The sequence below is a fragment of the Fulmarus glacialis genome, unplaced genomic scaffold (assembly GCF_000690835.1).
Source record: "Fulmarus glacialis isolate BGI_N327 unplaced genomic scaffold, ASM69083v1 scaffold36148, whole genome shotgun sequence".
Taxonomy (NCBI): Eukaryota; Metazoa; Chordata; class Aves; order Procellariiformes; family Procellariidae; genus Fulmarus; species Fulmarus glacialis.
This window is the reverse complement of record NW_009229686.1, coordinates 10,767-28,899: the sequence shown is the minus strand read 5'-3', so window position 1 is coordinate 28,899 and position 18,133 is coordinate 10,767. Positions and strand designations below refer to the sequence as shown.

The following is an 18,133-nucleotide window of genomic DNA, read 5'->3' as shown; positions in this document are numbered from 1 at the left end:
TGCCATGAAAAAATACACAAAATAAATGCCCTAAGATCAATCATGTTGGCCGACATTTCTTCTCAACATTTACTCTCCCTTCACCCCTAGATAAAGATATTAACTAAGCAGCACTTACATTCTTATGAATACTGCATCTTTCTATCTGCATATTCCAAAATTAGATTGCACTGGATTAAAAAAATTCTAATTAGGCAGGTACAAAAGATTTTAACTAGGCAGGCCAAATCAGAGTCAGAAGAACAATTATCTTACGGAATTAGTTATCATCCGGGAGCAAAAAGCAAGTAGAATCAAACGACAGCACATAAAAGGAAAGGTTGGAGGTACTGCAAAAAATCTAAATAGATTATTTACATCAAGGGTCACTACAGAAGAAAACTGATACCAAAGCCCTTCTGGCGAGTGAGACTGGGAAAGAGCAGACTTGGTGGAAGATCTGTCAAACTGAAGTAAATGTGGAACACTAGAAGTCACCAGAACCAGGTGATCAGCACCCAAGAGAGCTAAGAGGAAAAAAAAAAATTCTGATAAAGTTACTATGAGATCATTTTATTCTGTTTGCAAAATGACAGAATACACATAACAGCATTACCAGGTTGGTGAGAGGGACAGATGGTGTAATATCATTACGATTTTGTACACAGGTTACATAGCAGTCAGAATTGAGGTTCTCAAACATTTATCTGACTTTTTTCCTTATTGCTTACAGTTCTAATTTTTTATCTCCTTGCGGGTTCATGCAATTCTCCATTGCTAACCATTCTGGACAGTGCTACTGTTCCTCTCTGTCAGATGCCACAGTCACTGAGAATATCAGTCCGTCACCACCAAAGCCATTCTGTGTGCAGAAGTGAACTGCGTAGTCTGGCTTGCAGATCACTTATTTCAAAGTTCATTATTATTATTCTTGCTTAATATTTTCAAAGTTATAATGACCTATATGTCTGCCATAAAGAAGATTATAATGCAGATTTAGCTTCATAGTGATGTTGCTGCTGACACATTACTGTCCAGTAACAGAAAAAAGCCACTGGAGTGGAAGCCAGTACAATTTAGCTTCCTCCTCTTAGAGATAAGGGAACTGGAAAAACAATTACCAATTTCAGATAACTTCAGACAAAAGTAATAAAAATTTCTGATTAGCCTCTCCAAATCTGAATCTTCTTATCAGGAACAGAAACTTAACATCTGCACCACAGTTTTTTTTGGGGGGGAGAGGGAAATTTAAAATAGTCAAAATGGGAAAAATTACAGCCTTATTTCCATAGAATTTTTATGCTGAATCAGAATCAGAGCTTTTAGCAAGAGAATGGCAGAAAAGAGGGTGATTAAAGTGAGGGACTGCATCCACAGGTGTTTGAAATTAATCAGTTTGTTACAGGAGTTACCACAATCTAAATAATGGAAAACAATACATACATACACATATAGTTACAATGCCAAACACTGCAAAGCTAATAGCCCATAAAAATAACCTTTTATTAGGCAATATCCACTGAGCAACTACAAAGCCAAACAAGAAAAAAAAAAAGAGACCCTGACAGCCTATTCGTTCATTCTGCAACAAACTGGAACGACTTTCAGCAAGCCTACCCACAAGTAACTGTCCTAATGGTAAGCCACTTGCCTTTTCAGCTATTTATAGTATTCTGGCAGAAATCCAGAACAATAAAGAGGCCATGGCAACCCTACCAATATACTCTGTTACAGCGAGATTCTTGAGATAGCGAGTAAGTGCTCATAGCATCTAGCTCAATGGCATGCATTTCAGAAAAACAAATCTTGATTCAACCAATTAATACTCATTGACAAATGAACCCACAAAGAACACTCTGTGGCACTAGAAATGTAAATCTTTTTGATAAATTATGAAGACATCACAACAGTAGTCTTCGTTTTAAAAACCTTTCCCATGCTGAACAAAGTAATGCTTTTTATACTACTGAGAAGAAGCAGGGTGCTTCTGCCTGTCTCCCCAAGTCTGAAAAGTTACCTACATACTCATTTGTCACAGAACAAAATGACCTCTTGCATGTCACAAACAATGAATTTATAAATCATCTGTGAAGCTTTCTAGCAATAGGGATGAGGTTATTCCCATATAACACACTTGCGAGAACAGCCAAACTAACAAACACAGCAAGCAAAAACCTTGGAGAGCAGAAGAGAACGACTGGACGCGTAACTTGTCTCATGCTCTGCAAACCTGGGTTGTCACCTGCAATCCCTAGCTTCAAAATAACCAAGTGTTAGTACTAGCAAATACTGATGCTGCTACTGTACACAAGAGAACTAATCAACCTTGATATTTGGGAAGAAATTTTTGTTAATATAAAAATATGAACCATACAAAAACATAAGTTAAGCATTGCTTAGTCTTGAGGGAAGTGTATCAGCCAGGGGACAGTCTAGAAATAGATTTAGAGTGCCCAGGAAACTCCAGAGAAAGTCTGGAATTTGTCATTTCGTTTCAAATGACAGATTCCCCCGTCAGGCTCCTGCCCCGCTCCCTTTCAGCGCCCAGCGGGTACCACCATGGGTACCACCGCGGCCACACAACTCCCGGCAGCCCTGCGCCAGAGGCAGACTGCAAACGCTCCCAGGTTAATCTTTCTCACAAGGGCACCTGTGCCAAGCTGGCAACCGCCTAACTTCCGTAACCAAAGGAAAGCAAGTTCAAAGTGCAAGTGTACTAATCACCATGTTACGCTGTTTTACAGCCCTGCGCAGGTGCTGTTCCGAAGGCAGAGCAGCAATCCCTGTCACGAGAAAGGTCAAGGGGCAGGACACAGCGCTGCGAGAGAAGACACAGCACGGCTTCAAGTGCTGTTGGACTCCTCTTTGTGCCATCACAGGTTTTGATACTGCTGCACATAAAGCTGCTTTTCCTATCAAATGTACAAATAAATATTTGCATACATGATCTTCATATTGACACAGCCACATCCATAGTAGAAGTTACAGTATGACATGTAGGATAGCAAATACCACACTTCGGCAGGCAAGATTTCCTACGTAAAAACACTGCAGAGACCAGCCTCACTGTTGTCCACAGTAACGTGGAGCAATGCAACATAACTCATCTATCTGCAATAAAAGCTTTCAACTCATGAATTTGAGGTTTAAAATCTCATTTAAACAAAGCACATTGACCCAATGATACATGAGAGGAGCCAAGGGAACATACATACATCCTCCCACTATGACAGCCGTGCTAAACACAGATATTTCTAGACTTACTAACAACTTGGTGCCTTTTCAAAGCTACACATTCTTTTTATGCAAGAAGGGGAATGGCAGTTCTCTGAAACCAGACTGACCTCTTGAAGACTTATTGCTCAGTCTCAACTAAGAAAGGCTGCTTCTTCATTCTTTATCCGTCTCTGTACAAGGAAGGCAGAGATGCAAGTTCGAATAACCATTGAACATCCACCCACTTTACCACCAAAGAAATACGCAGATAAATAGTTTTTCTCTTTTGTGCTTCCTGCAGCAACAGTAAATCTGAAAACTGGTGAAGGATTCATAAGCTGCTACTAGAACAAAACCTGCAAGACCCAACAACAAAGCACGATTGCTTTAGAGGATCTGCGTGGGCACTAAGTTTCACATGATCATGACAGTGATGCTCTGCAGGAAAGGATACATAAACACCTACTGGATAAATAGTTTTTGGGTTACAGCTGGAAGGCTTTAAAATTTTTAAGTACTTTTGTTCCACTGTCCTTAAACACAAATATTCACATAAATAACTCTCTATGCAGAGGTTAGGCCACAGAAGAGCCAGAGGCTCCAAGAAGCAAGCTACAAATGCTGCCGTGGGGTTTTGTTTTTTTTTTTTTGTTTTTTTTTTTTTTTTTTTTTTTTAAAAACAGAGAATGTGTTTACATAATATATGGATGGGTTTCAGTAGCAGATGGCAAATATGGCAGATGGCAGCTTTATGCCATAGTTCTGGCGATACCAGCTTCCATGCCTCTTGTCCAACTTACTCATTCCTTTTCCTAGCCTGCTCTTTCAGCTGTGTCATCAGAATTGCTTGTGGACTGACACTTGATGAGATCTGGGAACTGCCCTGATGGGGATGCAAGGGAAGTGAGAGAAAAAACTCTGACCAGGTTTGTTTTGTGGGTTATTTTTCAGCTACATCTCGTCTGGCTGGCAACTAGCTGAACTGAGGGAGTAATGGGGAAGGTGGAAAACCTCCAGGCACCACTAGCACGAAAACCAGATCTTTACATCAGTGTGCAAAAAATAAAGGATACAAATAAACAAACAAACTGTACTATGCTGGTCCTACCTACAACAGCCCTCTACAACAGAGAGAACTGTTATGACTTTTGGTTAAACTCACAATTTTAAGGCCATTCATCTAGAATATGGTTTCAACCCTTGTTTCAAACAATATTTCATCTCAAAACGAGTTATTTTTATTTGACGCCAAAACTATCTGTTGCTGGATAACAACATCTTAAGTCACTGGTGAGGGAAGATTTGGGTTTTGGGTGGTGTTTTTTTTCTTTTAAGAAAAGAAGCTATACTGTTAATGTTAGAAACAGTCATTAGAAGACAATTAGGTAGAGAAGTATCAGTTCTTAGGCTGAGGACCTCAGCTAGAGAAATAAGAAAAAAGTATCTCCACAAGTACTTAACGATAAAAGTAAAGGAAAAACTGAACACAAAGTCCTAGACCAAGGACTGGCAGAGGAGTTTTGAAAAGTAATCTAATTACAAGAGGAAAAGTTCCAAGGGGACCTGACAGTGAGTCTCTCCTCATAAGAATCTGGGACACTGAGTTACATACCATCTGTGCTGCATTTCCACAGGAAGATAAATAGACAGTACAGAGCTTCAGAGTCATAAATTTTTCAGAAAGGGACACAAAGACAATTAATTTGTCAAAATAATTTTGGCAGTAATACAACACAGAGAATACTGAGAGGACAGCATGCAGATGAAGTTTTGAATACAAGCATAGATAGGCAAGAAAAAAGTTACTAGAATTCTCTATATAGAGAGGTAAAGCAAAGGAAGATTCTAACGCCCACTATTCAAGAATACCATTTTTGTAAATTTAAAACAGAAATTGAATTACTTTTCATCTGACGAACACTGTTAAGTTTCAGCAACCACAATTAAAAATCGATAAAAATGCACATCTACAATCACGCAGTTGAGATGACTGAGCAATTGTAACTCATATCTCACAGCCTTGGGTGCTTTGCCACTTCTTTTACTGAACCTTTTCCTGAGAAGTATACACGTTACCGCTCACTATTCCCTGACATTTGCTGTCAGTCCGGTTCAAGTGAGGTAAGGAAGTGGAATCATGTTTTGTGGGGAAGAAAACAGAAGAACCAGAGACAGTATTACATGAGAGAGATTGTGAAGGCCTTAAGAGAAAGCCAGAGAGTAACACAGAAAACAGCCAAGTGGTTAAAGGCGCAGCCTGTATCCTGTGACTTTTCAGTGAACTCAACCCTACCACAGAGGAGGGTTGAGCAGGACTGTTCTTCAATTCTTTCCTCCCCCTGGCATGCAAAAGCTTGAGAATATTGCAATCATATTATTTCAGGGAAGTAAGGGGAAAAAAAGAAGGCATTGAAAAACACCCTAATTTACTCTAGAAAACTCTTGAGTAAAACTTATCAAAAGTATAGGTTCTGTATATTCTTCAGTCAGTATTGCAGTTTGTACTGAGAGGACCTTCATCTGTTACTCTTGATCTTCGCAAATGGTGGTCATTTAGGTTTTGATTACATGGTAAAAATAGCTGATATATACAGGGTACATCTACACTGCCAAATAAAAAACCCTAAATCCCAACCAAGATACTTAATGTAATACTTCGTCATGTAATCTTTCAGAAACAATGCGCTGAGGGGTCTACTCTGAGCAAAGCATGAGATGGCAGCTCCTGGGATCTGGAAAACGCGGGCAAATCAGTTGCCTTTTTTTTTTTTTTTTTTTTTTTTAAAAAATAAAATCCAGCTACATAGTGTCTATCTTAGTTAGCAAAATAAGTAAACACAATCATTAACATGATCCAAAGGTCTCCTTAAAAGATCGCACCAGCTAATACTATTTTAAAGGGATTAAACTGTGTCTATGCAAAGCTTGACAAGCATTTCAAGATCTGCTGGGTAAAACACCATGGAAGCAGGATGCTAGGGAGAAACAAAAGCATAGTTACGTGGTCAGCATTTAAATGACACCACAAATAACTCCTAGGATACGGAAGATTTTCTGAAGAAATACAAGTTTTATGCAACTAATATTTAAATTACATATATCCAGCACTGGAAAAAAAAGAACCTTAAAGACAGTTTAAGTTTTATGTTTATGTTGGTGTTTCTTGAAGATACTGTACAATCCATTACAGACAAAGTAAGGCAGGTTTATTCTGGCTTCTAGTCCCATCTGGTTTTAATAACTGACTTCAGGCTCAGGCTAAATTCATTGGTAACAGACACACAACTGTAAATGCCCTCCACCAACACTTTCTGTGCCATACACAGCATCATTGAAGATTCTCAGGCGGCCTCTCCAAGAGTGATCTTTTACAACACCTCCGAGCAGGCGTGAAGGCAAAGATAAGGACGCCTGCGCAGAGCCTGTGAAATCTAACACAAGAGCTATATTTAATTTCACAGAGGATCGCACATGTCAGAGACAAGCGAATTGTGAATAGGTTCAGTTTTGTTTACAATTAGCTGGCATTCCTTCAGAGGGGCGTCTGACACGGAGAACGCAATGGACAGCTTGAACAGGACTTTACATAGGACAGAAGGGAACGTACTGAAAAACACTTCTCTTTACTACTCTAAACCAATGTTATATTAAACCACTGATTGTTCTCAGAAAATCTTTTGAGAGTTAAACCCACCCCCATTGGCAACCCCCCCCACAGCTCACTATCAACAGTAAATATCTTTGGCTGAGAAATTTTTCCTAAGTACCAGCCAAAAAAGCGCTTCCCTGGTTTGGTCACCACTGTGACTGTGGGTGACACGTCAGAGCTACGGGAGAGGAAAGCTCTGGGATCAAAGTCCGGGTTACCAAGGAGGGCAGTGGAGCAGCAGCGGGAGGAACAGGCTCACACACAGTCAAGGAGACAGTGTCGTCATTCTCCAGCCACCGTGGCAGAGTCACTGCCCGAGTATTTTCCTGTTGTGTCCTGCTCCTACACTTAGCGACAGCTGGCCAGAGTTCAGTCTATTTACATAGCATGAAAATACACCACCAAGGTGATGGATGGAAATCTGTGAGTTTGGGGTATTTTTTTCAGTATGTTTAAGCAAATAATTTGAAGCTAAAGGCTTATTGTATTTTCTGGAAAACTAGTATTTTCTGCAAGGGCACTTTTTGTACAGGTAATTGCAGGTATTTACAAAATTAAGTATTATACATTGCATATATATGTATAAAAATTTCTAAACTCGTTTAAAAGCATTCTTTCTCTTAAGTTCTGTTCACCCAAGAAAACAAGCTGAGGGAAGTATGACTCTGTTCAGATTTGTTTTTCCTGAGTATTGAAGTCATATATCTAATCTCATTTCCAATAAGGAAGCTAAATTATAAAAGAACAACTACTGGGTCAGGAATGCAAGTACCAACTGCGTATTATTTTAAAGTTACTGTTTACCAACACTGCTAGTCATTTGCAACGAAACAGTGCAGGTCAACCCGGAAAGTTATTTCAGCTGCCAGAAGAACCCTCTAAAAAAATAATTCCTAGATATTGAAGCCAAAGAGTTCAGCAATGAGCGCTGATGTCAGAACAAACCATGAAGGAAGCAATCTGAGGAAACACAAGGACAAATGTACTGTCCAAAGTCATCAATATGATGCAAATCCATAAACATGTTCTGTGGGCACCGAAAATCTAAAGGAAAAAAAAAAAAGGTATTTTGACTCACTGCTCTACAATACGTCTCCAGAATCCCCGGAATCTCCTGACAATCAAAAAAGGCCCCTCTGGCAGCAAAAACAGATTATGCAGCAAGGCTGGGAGAAAGGCAAAAACCACAAATGGTAAATTTAGCAGTGCTCTGCAACACCTGGAAAACCCAAGCGCCATGTATGGCCTGAGTGCTCACCAGCACCTGCTGTGGGTCAGGGCAACACACCAGCTTCTGCACAGAGCCACAGGTGCCTCACATCCTGCTTCCAGATCATTTGGGAGGATTTTTCTCCCTCTTGTTCCCGTTTCTCTGTCCACTATATCCAACATAATCACTCAACCTTACTGATAAGGAAGCCACTTATCTGCTTCAAAACATCCAGTAGGAACAACTTTCTTTGAAGGAGCACAGAAATTCTCCCCCAGATCACACCTCTGTGTCACTTATCCAACAGGGTAACCGCACTCAGCTGGATGCCCCCAAGACATTACTCAGCTTTCTTCAAAAACTGCTAACAGCAAGAACCGTGATAAAATATGGAACACAGATTAAGACCATTAGTCTAGACCAAACAGGAAAAAAGGATGCTAATGACTTATATCACTGTCCTACCTGGAAATAAAATCGGTGATCTATAACTCAAGAATAATTCTCTTTCGTTATAGTTCACCTGAATCACCCAGGGTCTACTCACAGTATTTAAAATTTATTTTTACTTTTTTTATTATATGAAGGTTTTGGGGTTGTTTTTTTTTTTGCAATCTTCCAAAGAAACCGAGCAACAGAACTCTGCATTCTCTAAAAGTAATGTTTTTAATGCCTACTTAACTGATTCAATACATACACTTCCTAAATGAACACTAGGACTGTATTTTCCTATGGAAGAAGAACAAGCTGCATCATTTAAAGTATGTTGGAAAGAGGTGAAACATAACCCTAAATTACAAAAAAGCGCTATGAGAAACCTTACCTCCTTCCTAATATACATTCACACATATAAAATTAAGATACTCAGACAAGATGTTAACCCACCTCACAAACCCACATGGGCTTCTCTACCGAAATCAAGACACAGAGTTTAAAAAGAGTCAGAACCTGTCAAAATATTTTTTTTCGTGTCTTTTTCTGCTAATGCTAATCTTCTGATATTCAGAAGCAAAAGCTTTTTGCCTTTTGCTGGCCTAAAGGCAGAGAGAGAAACAAAATGCTTAAGCTTTCCTTCCGCCTATAAATTTGGTGATTTGACCCGTCAGACCAATTGTTCTTCAAGACATTTCACTAGTTGCCCTGCAAGTCCTCTTTCCCAAGACAGGCTCTTGGGAAACTGACCTCTTTTGCACCGTGTACTGAGACTGGAGAGGGTTTTTCTTACTAGTGAGATTGATTGCACAGTATTCTCAGACTACACAAGCTTTTATTTCTGAATAAGCTGGCCTATGGCATCCCCATCAGCTTACATCTCAATGTAATCTCACTGACACGGGTTGCAATTTGTGTGATTTTGTCTTCTATCAGTTATGAACTCCCATATTACACATACAGGCAAATACACAATAAAAGACTTAAGCTTTCTTAAGCCACCTTACAAGATGTTTTCATAAACAAACACACTGTATGCTGCACAAATTATTCAGATCAACTTTTCTTTGTTAGAGACATTCCAATGAGCTCCCAAAAGCAGAGACGGTCTTTGCTGTCTGTATTCTGCTTCTAACAAAGGCAGCTTTGTTCCATCAGAAATGGCCTTGTCACGCATTAGAAGCCTATCTTGGTGTTTCTGGAGAGCTTCCATTAAAATGTTCTATGTCAAAGTTCCTAGATACAAGCTTTAAGCAATTTTGACTAAATATAGTATTTTTATCAGTTCACGTTCTTTAGCTCACCAAACTTTTGTCTGAGCAACCAAAACAGGTAACTACACTCATACACTCATACTCAGATTTTATATTTTTAAGTACAGGAAAGGCTGCTTAAAATACAGCATAATGGGACAGATTTTATGGGACAGCTCACTTTTATTACAATTTTATAACAAAAGGATGTATTTTGCTACCTTCAAAGACCTTGAAAATGGGAAGTGATAGTTTGGAGATACCAAGAAAGAGGCTTCTGTTTTAAAATCACTTTCATTATTTACACAAATGAGGTTGTAGAAAGCCAGCACAAAGTTTTGTTGTAGTTTAACAGTATTGCATAACTCAGGAAACAAAGTACGTTTTCATTTAAGCTTAAAAAGGAGTTACAAATTCTGTTTTTACTCCAAGTTACAAAAAAAACAAGTTCTTAAACCGTTAGACTTTCCAGACAAGAGAAAATAAGATTATAATTTTAGGCTAGTGTGGTATTTTTCCATTCTTTCTTTCCCCACCTCCCTGCCACTTCCTTTGAAGACTATTAATCAAAAGGGTTATAAGAATTCCCCTAAAAATATTGCTCTCCCCACCCCCATCTCTGCTTTAAATATTTTAAGTGCGAAATGTAAAAGCGGATTTAATGATTTGGAAGGCTTATTCAACACAGGGGAAAACACAAACGAGCAAAAACCAAACACACGCCTACTCACAAAGCTATACTAGTATGGTCAGCTGTGTCTTACAGAAACAATCTAAAGGAGAGGCAAAGTCTGCAGGCTAATTAAACCTTTGATTTCTATTACGCTATCTAAAAAAGATGGCAATTACCCCCTAATACACGATGGTTCTGTGATAGCAACATTTGTCTAGCAAAAAACTAAACTCCTAATACTTTACTTTTACAATTCACATTTCTTGTAAGCAGAAGCCTTTAAAAAGTACTATTCCTCAAAAATAAGGACTTTGATAACCTGCACTCCCTGACAACATTACTGTCATACAACTTTCATTCCTGTGGTGGCTGTGCATTCAGAAAATACCCAGCTTCTGGCAAAAGACCTCAACTATAAGAGAGAGAGAGAAACAAAAGGGAACAGGGGGATGGAGAAATGAAGATACACCGAGTAAATCCAAATGTACAGCTATTATATAGCAAATTAGGTTTGCACTTGACACAATACTCTCTCACATGTATGCTCCATGAAGCAAAATCTTATTACTGCATAAACTTCAGAAGACATAAAATCAAACTGCTGCACAACAGATGTAAAATTCCACAGACTTTGAGGGGCTTCAGAGAAATAGGAGCTAAGAAAGGACATTACCATGACTGGGAACATGAAATTTGAGAAGTTCCACAAAGGTAAATACAGGTTTAATGCTAAAGAATTCAAAACAATTTCTACAAGAAAGAAAGAAAGGGGACAAAAGAAAAGGGAACAAAAAAAAAAAAGCTGAAAAGGTGGGACTGACTCCAGAAATATTCCTAGTCTGACAGATTCCTTATATACCCATTAGCCCCATTTCTCAAGTGACGCTAATATTTTTCTGTTCCTCATGTAGACAGAGATACATTTAAAGCTGTACAGTGCTATGGTTAAGATCAATCAGTATCTTAAGTAGGCCACGTGCATCCTTTAACCATCGGGCTTGATTTCAAACTGGAAATAAGGTATAAGAAAAGAAGCACAGACATTTTTATTTTTTAGTTAGATGACAGAAATTCACCTGCTGATACTGTTATTAACCAGGCTACAGTAACAAACAAATTATAACAAAGCAAAACCTCATTAAACAACTTTTTGAAATAGAGTTTAAAGTATTTATAACCCGAAGCATGCTGTGAGTGCACATATATATGCATGTCCCATATTAAATAATGCTGGCAGTAATTATCAGCAATCATAAAACACCTTTCAGCATTTGTATCATGTAAGATCTGCCAACATTTCCTTTTCATTTGGCACTATTTGTAGTGTGTCCATTTTTCTTGCTCTTGACTTTGTACTGAAAAAACTTATCAAAAAAAAAAAGCACAGCACAGCAGATCTTTTTAAAATAAATACAAGTCTCTGGTGTCAGGTGCTATGGCGTGCACAACACTCTTCATAAACAGTAAAATGCCTATGCTGTTTACATAAAAGATACCACAGTCACACAGTATGCTGCACATTAAGTACTCTGTAGAAAGTAAACAGTGATTCAACTGATTAAGGAAAACACCGCAAGAGTCAGTTCTTAAGGGCAAGTACAAAACTCTTGCTCAATTTTTAACAGTTTAGTAAGGGCAGACTGAGCTTAATTTGACAGACTGTAAAGACTAGGTATGACTGCTTAATGTATTAACATTTAGCTTAGGAACTGTTTAGATTTGAAGGATGCTTACTTCTACTAAAACACACTATGTTCTTTCCTTCTCCCAATTTTTAGAGAAATTAACACCATGCCTATCCTGTTAAATGTGACCTCAAACATAGTGGCAAGGCGAGTCTGTCAAACTCATGTGCATGTTCACTGTTATTTGCATTTTCCATCTTCAAACCAACATGACAGTTTTGGAAGAAATGGTTACCACTCCAAAATGGTTACCTGAGATTCCAGTAAAAAACTTGCTTTTATGTTCAGTTATTAAAATAACAACTGGACATCTCCAGTTCAGCCTACCTGTAAGTTCTCGTCACTAAATCAGTAGAGCCAGAAAAGTAAACAACTGTTGAACTTTAAAAATAGAGTATTCTGGCAAGAAAAGCTAAGATTTTTCCAAATAAGAGCAACATGCCTCAGAGAACAAGAACGTAGGTAAGGCATAGCCTGAGTCTGCAAATACTACCATGTATCATAGATAGTACTAACCAAAGCTCTACTAATCAAGGGGCTGCAACGAGGTATAGAAGGAAAATATAATCCAAATAAACAGGGGCTTACTCATATTATAAAAACAGAATCTACGGTTAGCAAAATAAAACCTCAGCTGTTTGTATTACATGAAATGATTCTTTAGCATTGCAGAGCACATATTTTGGTGCTCTGAAAGAACAGAGAATCAAATTCCATTTAAATTATTTACACCTTATAAAAAACTAAGACCTTGCATATTAATACATGCAACATTTGACTTCTGATTCTTAAACTGTCAGGCCTAAATTTTGTTGAATTTGCTACCTTGCAGCTGTTCCTTCATTTTGTGGTAACATTAAAGACGCTGTTTTATATACCACATTTCATTACTTGCTTGAAACATATTTTGACTACTATTAATCATTCTCAGGTATAATTTAAAAAAAAAAAAAAGTATTGTAAATAATTTAAATTTATAATTACTAAATTTTAAATTTAAGTTTATAATTTTTAAAATGTTTAATTTTTTTAAAATGTAGAAATTTATTGCTACACTTACTTTTTGCTTGCTTCGTAAACATCCGTGATATTGGAGAAAAGGTGATGGCTTTCCGTTTTGGTCATTGTGAGACTCAGTTCCCTGGAATTTTTAAACATCCGGATCAGAATCTCCAAGCTCAGCAAATAAGAATGCTCAGAAGATATAACTTCAAATATTGCCTGCAGGGTGGAAGGAGGAAAAGAAAAAAATTACTATTGACTAGGCTTTTTTTTTTTTTTTTAAAAAAAAAAAAAAAAAGAAAATGTGGAGGAAGGGTGCAAAGAAAAACTAGAGATTATAACATAAATACTCATTTCCATGATAGCTGCATCATTTATTTAGAAGTAATTTAATACTAGAAAAAAACCTTTTTAAAAAAGTCTATATTCAGATTTTTCAGTGCAACTGCAGAGTTTGAAGACAAAAACTTAACACCAACTATGATCACTCCCATTCATACTCCTGAAAGGTAGTTTGATTTTGTTTTGTTTTGGTTTTTTTTTTTTTTTAAATTAAAAAAAACACACCTGTTTCTGTGGTCCGGTTGGAAGCTTCGTATCAGTCATACTACTGTTGACAACCAGTATTTGCTTTTGATTTTTTTAAACAGAAGCTAGTAAGTTATTTGCTTGAAAGTGTTCTTGGGTAACAGAGCTCTGCTTACTCAAACATCTGCAGAAAAGCAAAACCCTTTGCAAAATTCAGGTTTTACTCATGTAACAGCAGTGATACCTTGGTTACTTTTAAAACGTCAAGTTAGGAGCAGGCTCATGAGCAGCTGAGCTATCTGCAGCAAGGAGGGAAGCCTGGAAGCAGAGCAGACAGGAAGGGGTGGCAGCCATTATCCCCGTTAGCGATTAGTGACCAGACAGGCAGACCTCCAGTTCATTCCCTCACCTCCCACAAACAACAACTCTGTTTTATCACCCTGCCACTTAAAGAGTAGCCACTGTAACTTCCATCAGCTGGCTGACATACAAAGCAAACTTTTAATGGACTCTTGGACTTTGATATCCACATACTTGTTCCATTGGAAATTTTAATCTCTGATATAGAAACCTATTCAGCTTTTAGACATCTTTCACCTCTCTAGGCTTTATTTGCTGTTAATCTACTAGAGTTCTTATATGTATATACATGGAAAAAATTTTCATGAACCCTTTTGTCATGAGCTCCACCAAGTCATATTTGTCATCAGTGCTACCTTCCAGGCATTACTAACACAGAATAATACCATCAGCAGAGATAATATAACTTTGTTCTCATTATAACTACTGTTAATACTTGCACATATAATGTCGTTAATTATTTGCAACTAAGCATTCTCAAACCAAAGGAGAAATATGTACTTTAAATGCAACAGTGCAGATCTGAGTATTTAGGAAGGCTAATGCCCATGGCTCTACAAACACACAGAGAGACGAAGAGAGGGTCTTGCAGCTGACAGTCTACAGGAGAAGTTCACTTAGATGGTCTGATGGATGTGCTCTAGAGAAACCCTGCTCTTCTGTGACCAGGTATAAAGGCAAGGGAGACTATAGGCAGATTGAAGGCAGTCTTCCTGAATATTCCCAACTGCCAACGGGGACAAACCATACTGGGAAAAAACCACAAAACATTCTGCTGGGGACATTTGTTCACAAGATTTCTTAAAGAGTCCAAGTCTAGTGAATTCTGCTGGTGTTACTAAGGTAAGCTTTTGATCAAATACAATTTCTCTTGGGTATCCTGAGTCTCAGTGTTCCCAGACTGTGCTTTCAAAATTATTTTTGCCCTTCTAAAAAGTCTCCTTCAAAGAACTGAGATTTTAATAATGAAATAACAAGTTTTGGATTTCTTAGAACAAAACAAACAAACAAAACAAAAAAAAACACCTTAAAGGTTTATACAGTGCAAAGAAGATTTATCAACTCCACAGAAAACCTACAGGGCCATTACACATACAAGGAAAGGAAGTCTAATGTACGTATCAGTAGTCTCTCCATCTTACTACCTACCTAAAAAGCTGAAGGGATCTAGTGAGAGATGCAGCAGCAGCTAGGTAACAGTTACAACATCCTACGTGCTATTCCAAAGAGTGAATACTGCTGTGCAAGAAGATATGCAAAGGTGATGCTTAAAATAATGTTAAACTGCCTGCCGGCCAACTCCATCAGCCTCAAGAATCTAGAGAACATATACAAACTCTGGCAGCAAATCTACCTGCTGCTTGGCTAACAATGTGCAGAAAGGGGCCTAAAAAGGGCATTTTGGCCTTTGCCCAGCAATTACATTTCCAATCTGCAGTCTCATTATACTTCTCCCAGCTGTGCTCACAAAGAAAGGATTTACCTAAGGATTGCTGTAGAGTTCCATGGCTAATGGGTTCCTATCCAGACATTTTTCAACAGGAAGATATACAAGCTCTCTTATTATTATTGTTTTGGAGGGGGTTTGTTTATGCTTTTAGTGAAGACCCTCATGGACTTCTTCCAGTTTGGTGACAGAAAGTCCTTAGCATAGTCAGAAATAAATGGGACAAAGAAAGATACTTTGCTTCTAATGTGTAAGGAAGGAAAAGAATATGATCTTATATGACCCAAACACATTTCAGAGAATAAAAAAGGATTAGAAACAACCTTGACTTTGACATACAGTAACTACACCACATTCAGAAGCTGGGGTGGCATTTACCAGGTGCTTGCTAACAGTGTTTCTGAATGACATCTGAAACCACACTGTGGTCAAGCTAATCAGATGTTTGAATCCTGATGGACAGTAAACACTCTTAAGCGGCAAGATGCATACTGCAGTTTGTACACGCATACACAGTTAGAGTTTCCAGCTTGGAAGAAAAGAAGATCTATCAAAAATTATTTTAGTTCAAATCTGTCTATATGACATTTTCTTTAGACAAAAGATGCAGAAATGCATCTCACTAATGTGTTCTGGAAGATGGGATGTGTATGAATGCATGACATTGACGTTTAATCAAGGTATAAAGCAACCATTTTTCTGCAGTGACAATGTATTATGATGGTAAAAATGGTCTAATAAGTTCTAAAAAGCAATTTAAAGAATGGATAAAGAATAATTGATAAAAGGCAATTTAAAAGACATACAGCAAAAGCACGACTTGGTAGTACAACTAAGTCTTAAGAATATTTATTTAGGCTCCCTCTGAAAGAATGGGCCTTTAATACTCAAATAAACACCTCAGGCCTGAAAACATGTTTGGTAACATTAAAGACTTTACATTTAAAAGGCATCTAAAGAACTTGTTCTCTTTGAAGGGACGTAAATATGACTCCAGGAAACACATAAAGCCACCTAAAGGATATGACTGAAATAAACGCTTTGTGTCTCAAAGCTTCCCAGCAGGAGGAGACAGAAAAGCAGAACACATGGCCTGAACTGCTGCACAGCCTCTTCCCCAAAAAAAGCAAAAGAAGATAGCCAAAGAAATGTAGCATTATAAAAAAAACCCCAACAAACTATTGTCTAAATCTCATGTATGCAGTACAAGATGTTTCTGTATTTCATGTATGATCACAACAGCTGAAGGTCACACAGCTAAATTAACATTTGAGGCTTGCTATACACATATGTGAACTTCACAGAAAACCCCACTCAGGTCTCACGTGGCTACATTCACTGAGGTATGTCCTGAAGTGAAATGAAGATATTGGAACAAATTTCCATGGCAGGTAATGCTACAGTGTTTCTATTCAAAAAACCTTGGTTGTTTTTCCTGTTGAAGGACATACCTCAAGAACTGCAGGTATATAGTTGGCTAGGTCAGGCTATTCTTTTCAACACCTCTCATTCATTTTGACATAGCCCCTGTAAGTAAGGAAGGAGGGTAAAGCAGATAAAGTGGACAAAAGGAGCAAAGAGAAAGAGGAAAGCAGATAAAGAGGACAAAAGGAGCAAAGGGGAAAGAGACAGAGAGAGAAAAGATAACTACATCAGTAACTGCTGCTGTTGCTGTACTGTTGACAGCATGGATGCACCTACTCCATTTCAGTGTGAAAGGAAAAAGGTTCGTTACACCAGATACACAGCGCTCACATGTTCAGAATTGTTCACAGGATTGGTTACAACTAAGGGGCATTGTAAAAAGCTGTTCTTTGCTCCTCACTGCCTTTAAAAATTTATGTGCCACCTCCTACCCTCTGTGAACGCAAGGTTAATTTTACACCTTCCCCGGTACAGCACACAGCAGTGACTGCCTGCTGCTACCGAGTAGCCACCAACCAGGCTACATCTGCTGGAGTGAGCATACCTAGGAACCACTCCTCCAGCAAGACCCGCAGGATGTTGGCAGGAGACCCGTGGCGGGGACATGCACATCAGCAATAGACACGTTTTGTTTATTTATTCTCCCCGGGGAGAGAAGACACTTCACTCTAGGACAGGAAGCAGTGTGATGAACCTGTCTCCTTATCAACAAATAGAGAGTATTAAATCAGGCATGCAGTGCATCCCCAAACAATCAACAAAAAACAATGTGTTACTTTAAAGAGTACCTCCTGTCTTTTTCTTTCTTCCTGGCTGATTGCTTCTGTTAATCCATTCTTCTTTACCTAAGGAAAAAAATAATTAAATTTTTAACATCTTTTGTAGAAAAATACAATTTAAAAAAAAAAAACAAAACCACACAAACCACAGAATTATCAAAACATTGGACTAAGAATTCAGCTAAAGAATCTGGCCACTTCAGAAAGACAGTGATGAACCAGCAGAAATAAAAAAAAAAGTCGGTAACGCCTGGCATTTGACTTATCGAAAGAACTAAATAATTTCATTAAAAACTATCCAGGACACACAGAGAGAACTATTAGAATCACAGAATCATAGAATCATTAAGGTTGGAAAAGACCTCTAAGATCATCAAGTCCAACCGTCAACCCAACACCACCATGCCCACTAAACCATGTCCCTAAGCGCCTCATCTACACGTCTTTTAAATACCCCCAGGGATGGTGACTCCACCACTTCCCTGGGCAGCCTGT

The 18,133-nt window shown here is 38.2% G+C and overlaps 1 protein-coding gene across 1 annotated transcript in view; it reads right to left on the bottom strand.

Moving 5' to 3' along the window:
• LOC104081270 (rho guanine nucleotide exchange factor 26-like) overlaps nt 1-18,133 on the bottom strand; it is a gene marked incomplete at its 5' end in the record, with an annotated part of 38,233 nt that overhangs the window by 9,337 nt on the left and 10,763 nt on the right. Inside the window, 2 exons of the mRNA XM_009583942.1 lie at nt 13,158-13,318; nt 17,648-17,704. Coding sequence (XP_009582237.1) covers nt 13,158-13,318; nt 17,648-17,704 — 218 coding nt within the window. The remainder of the gene's footprint in view (nt 1-13,157; nt 13,319-17,647; nt 17,705-18,133) is intronic.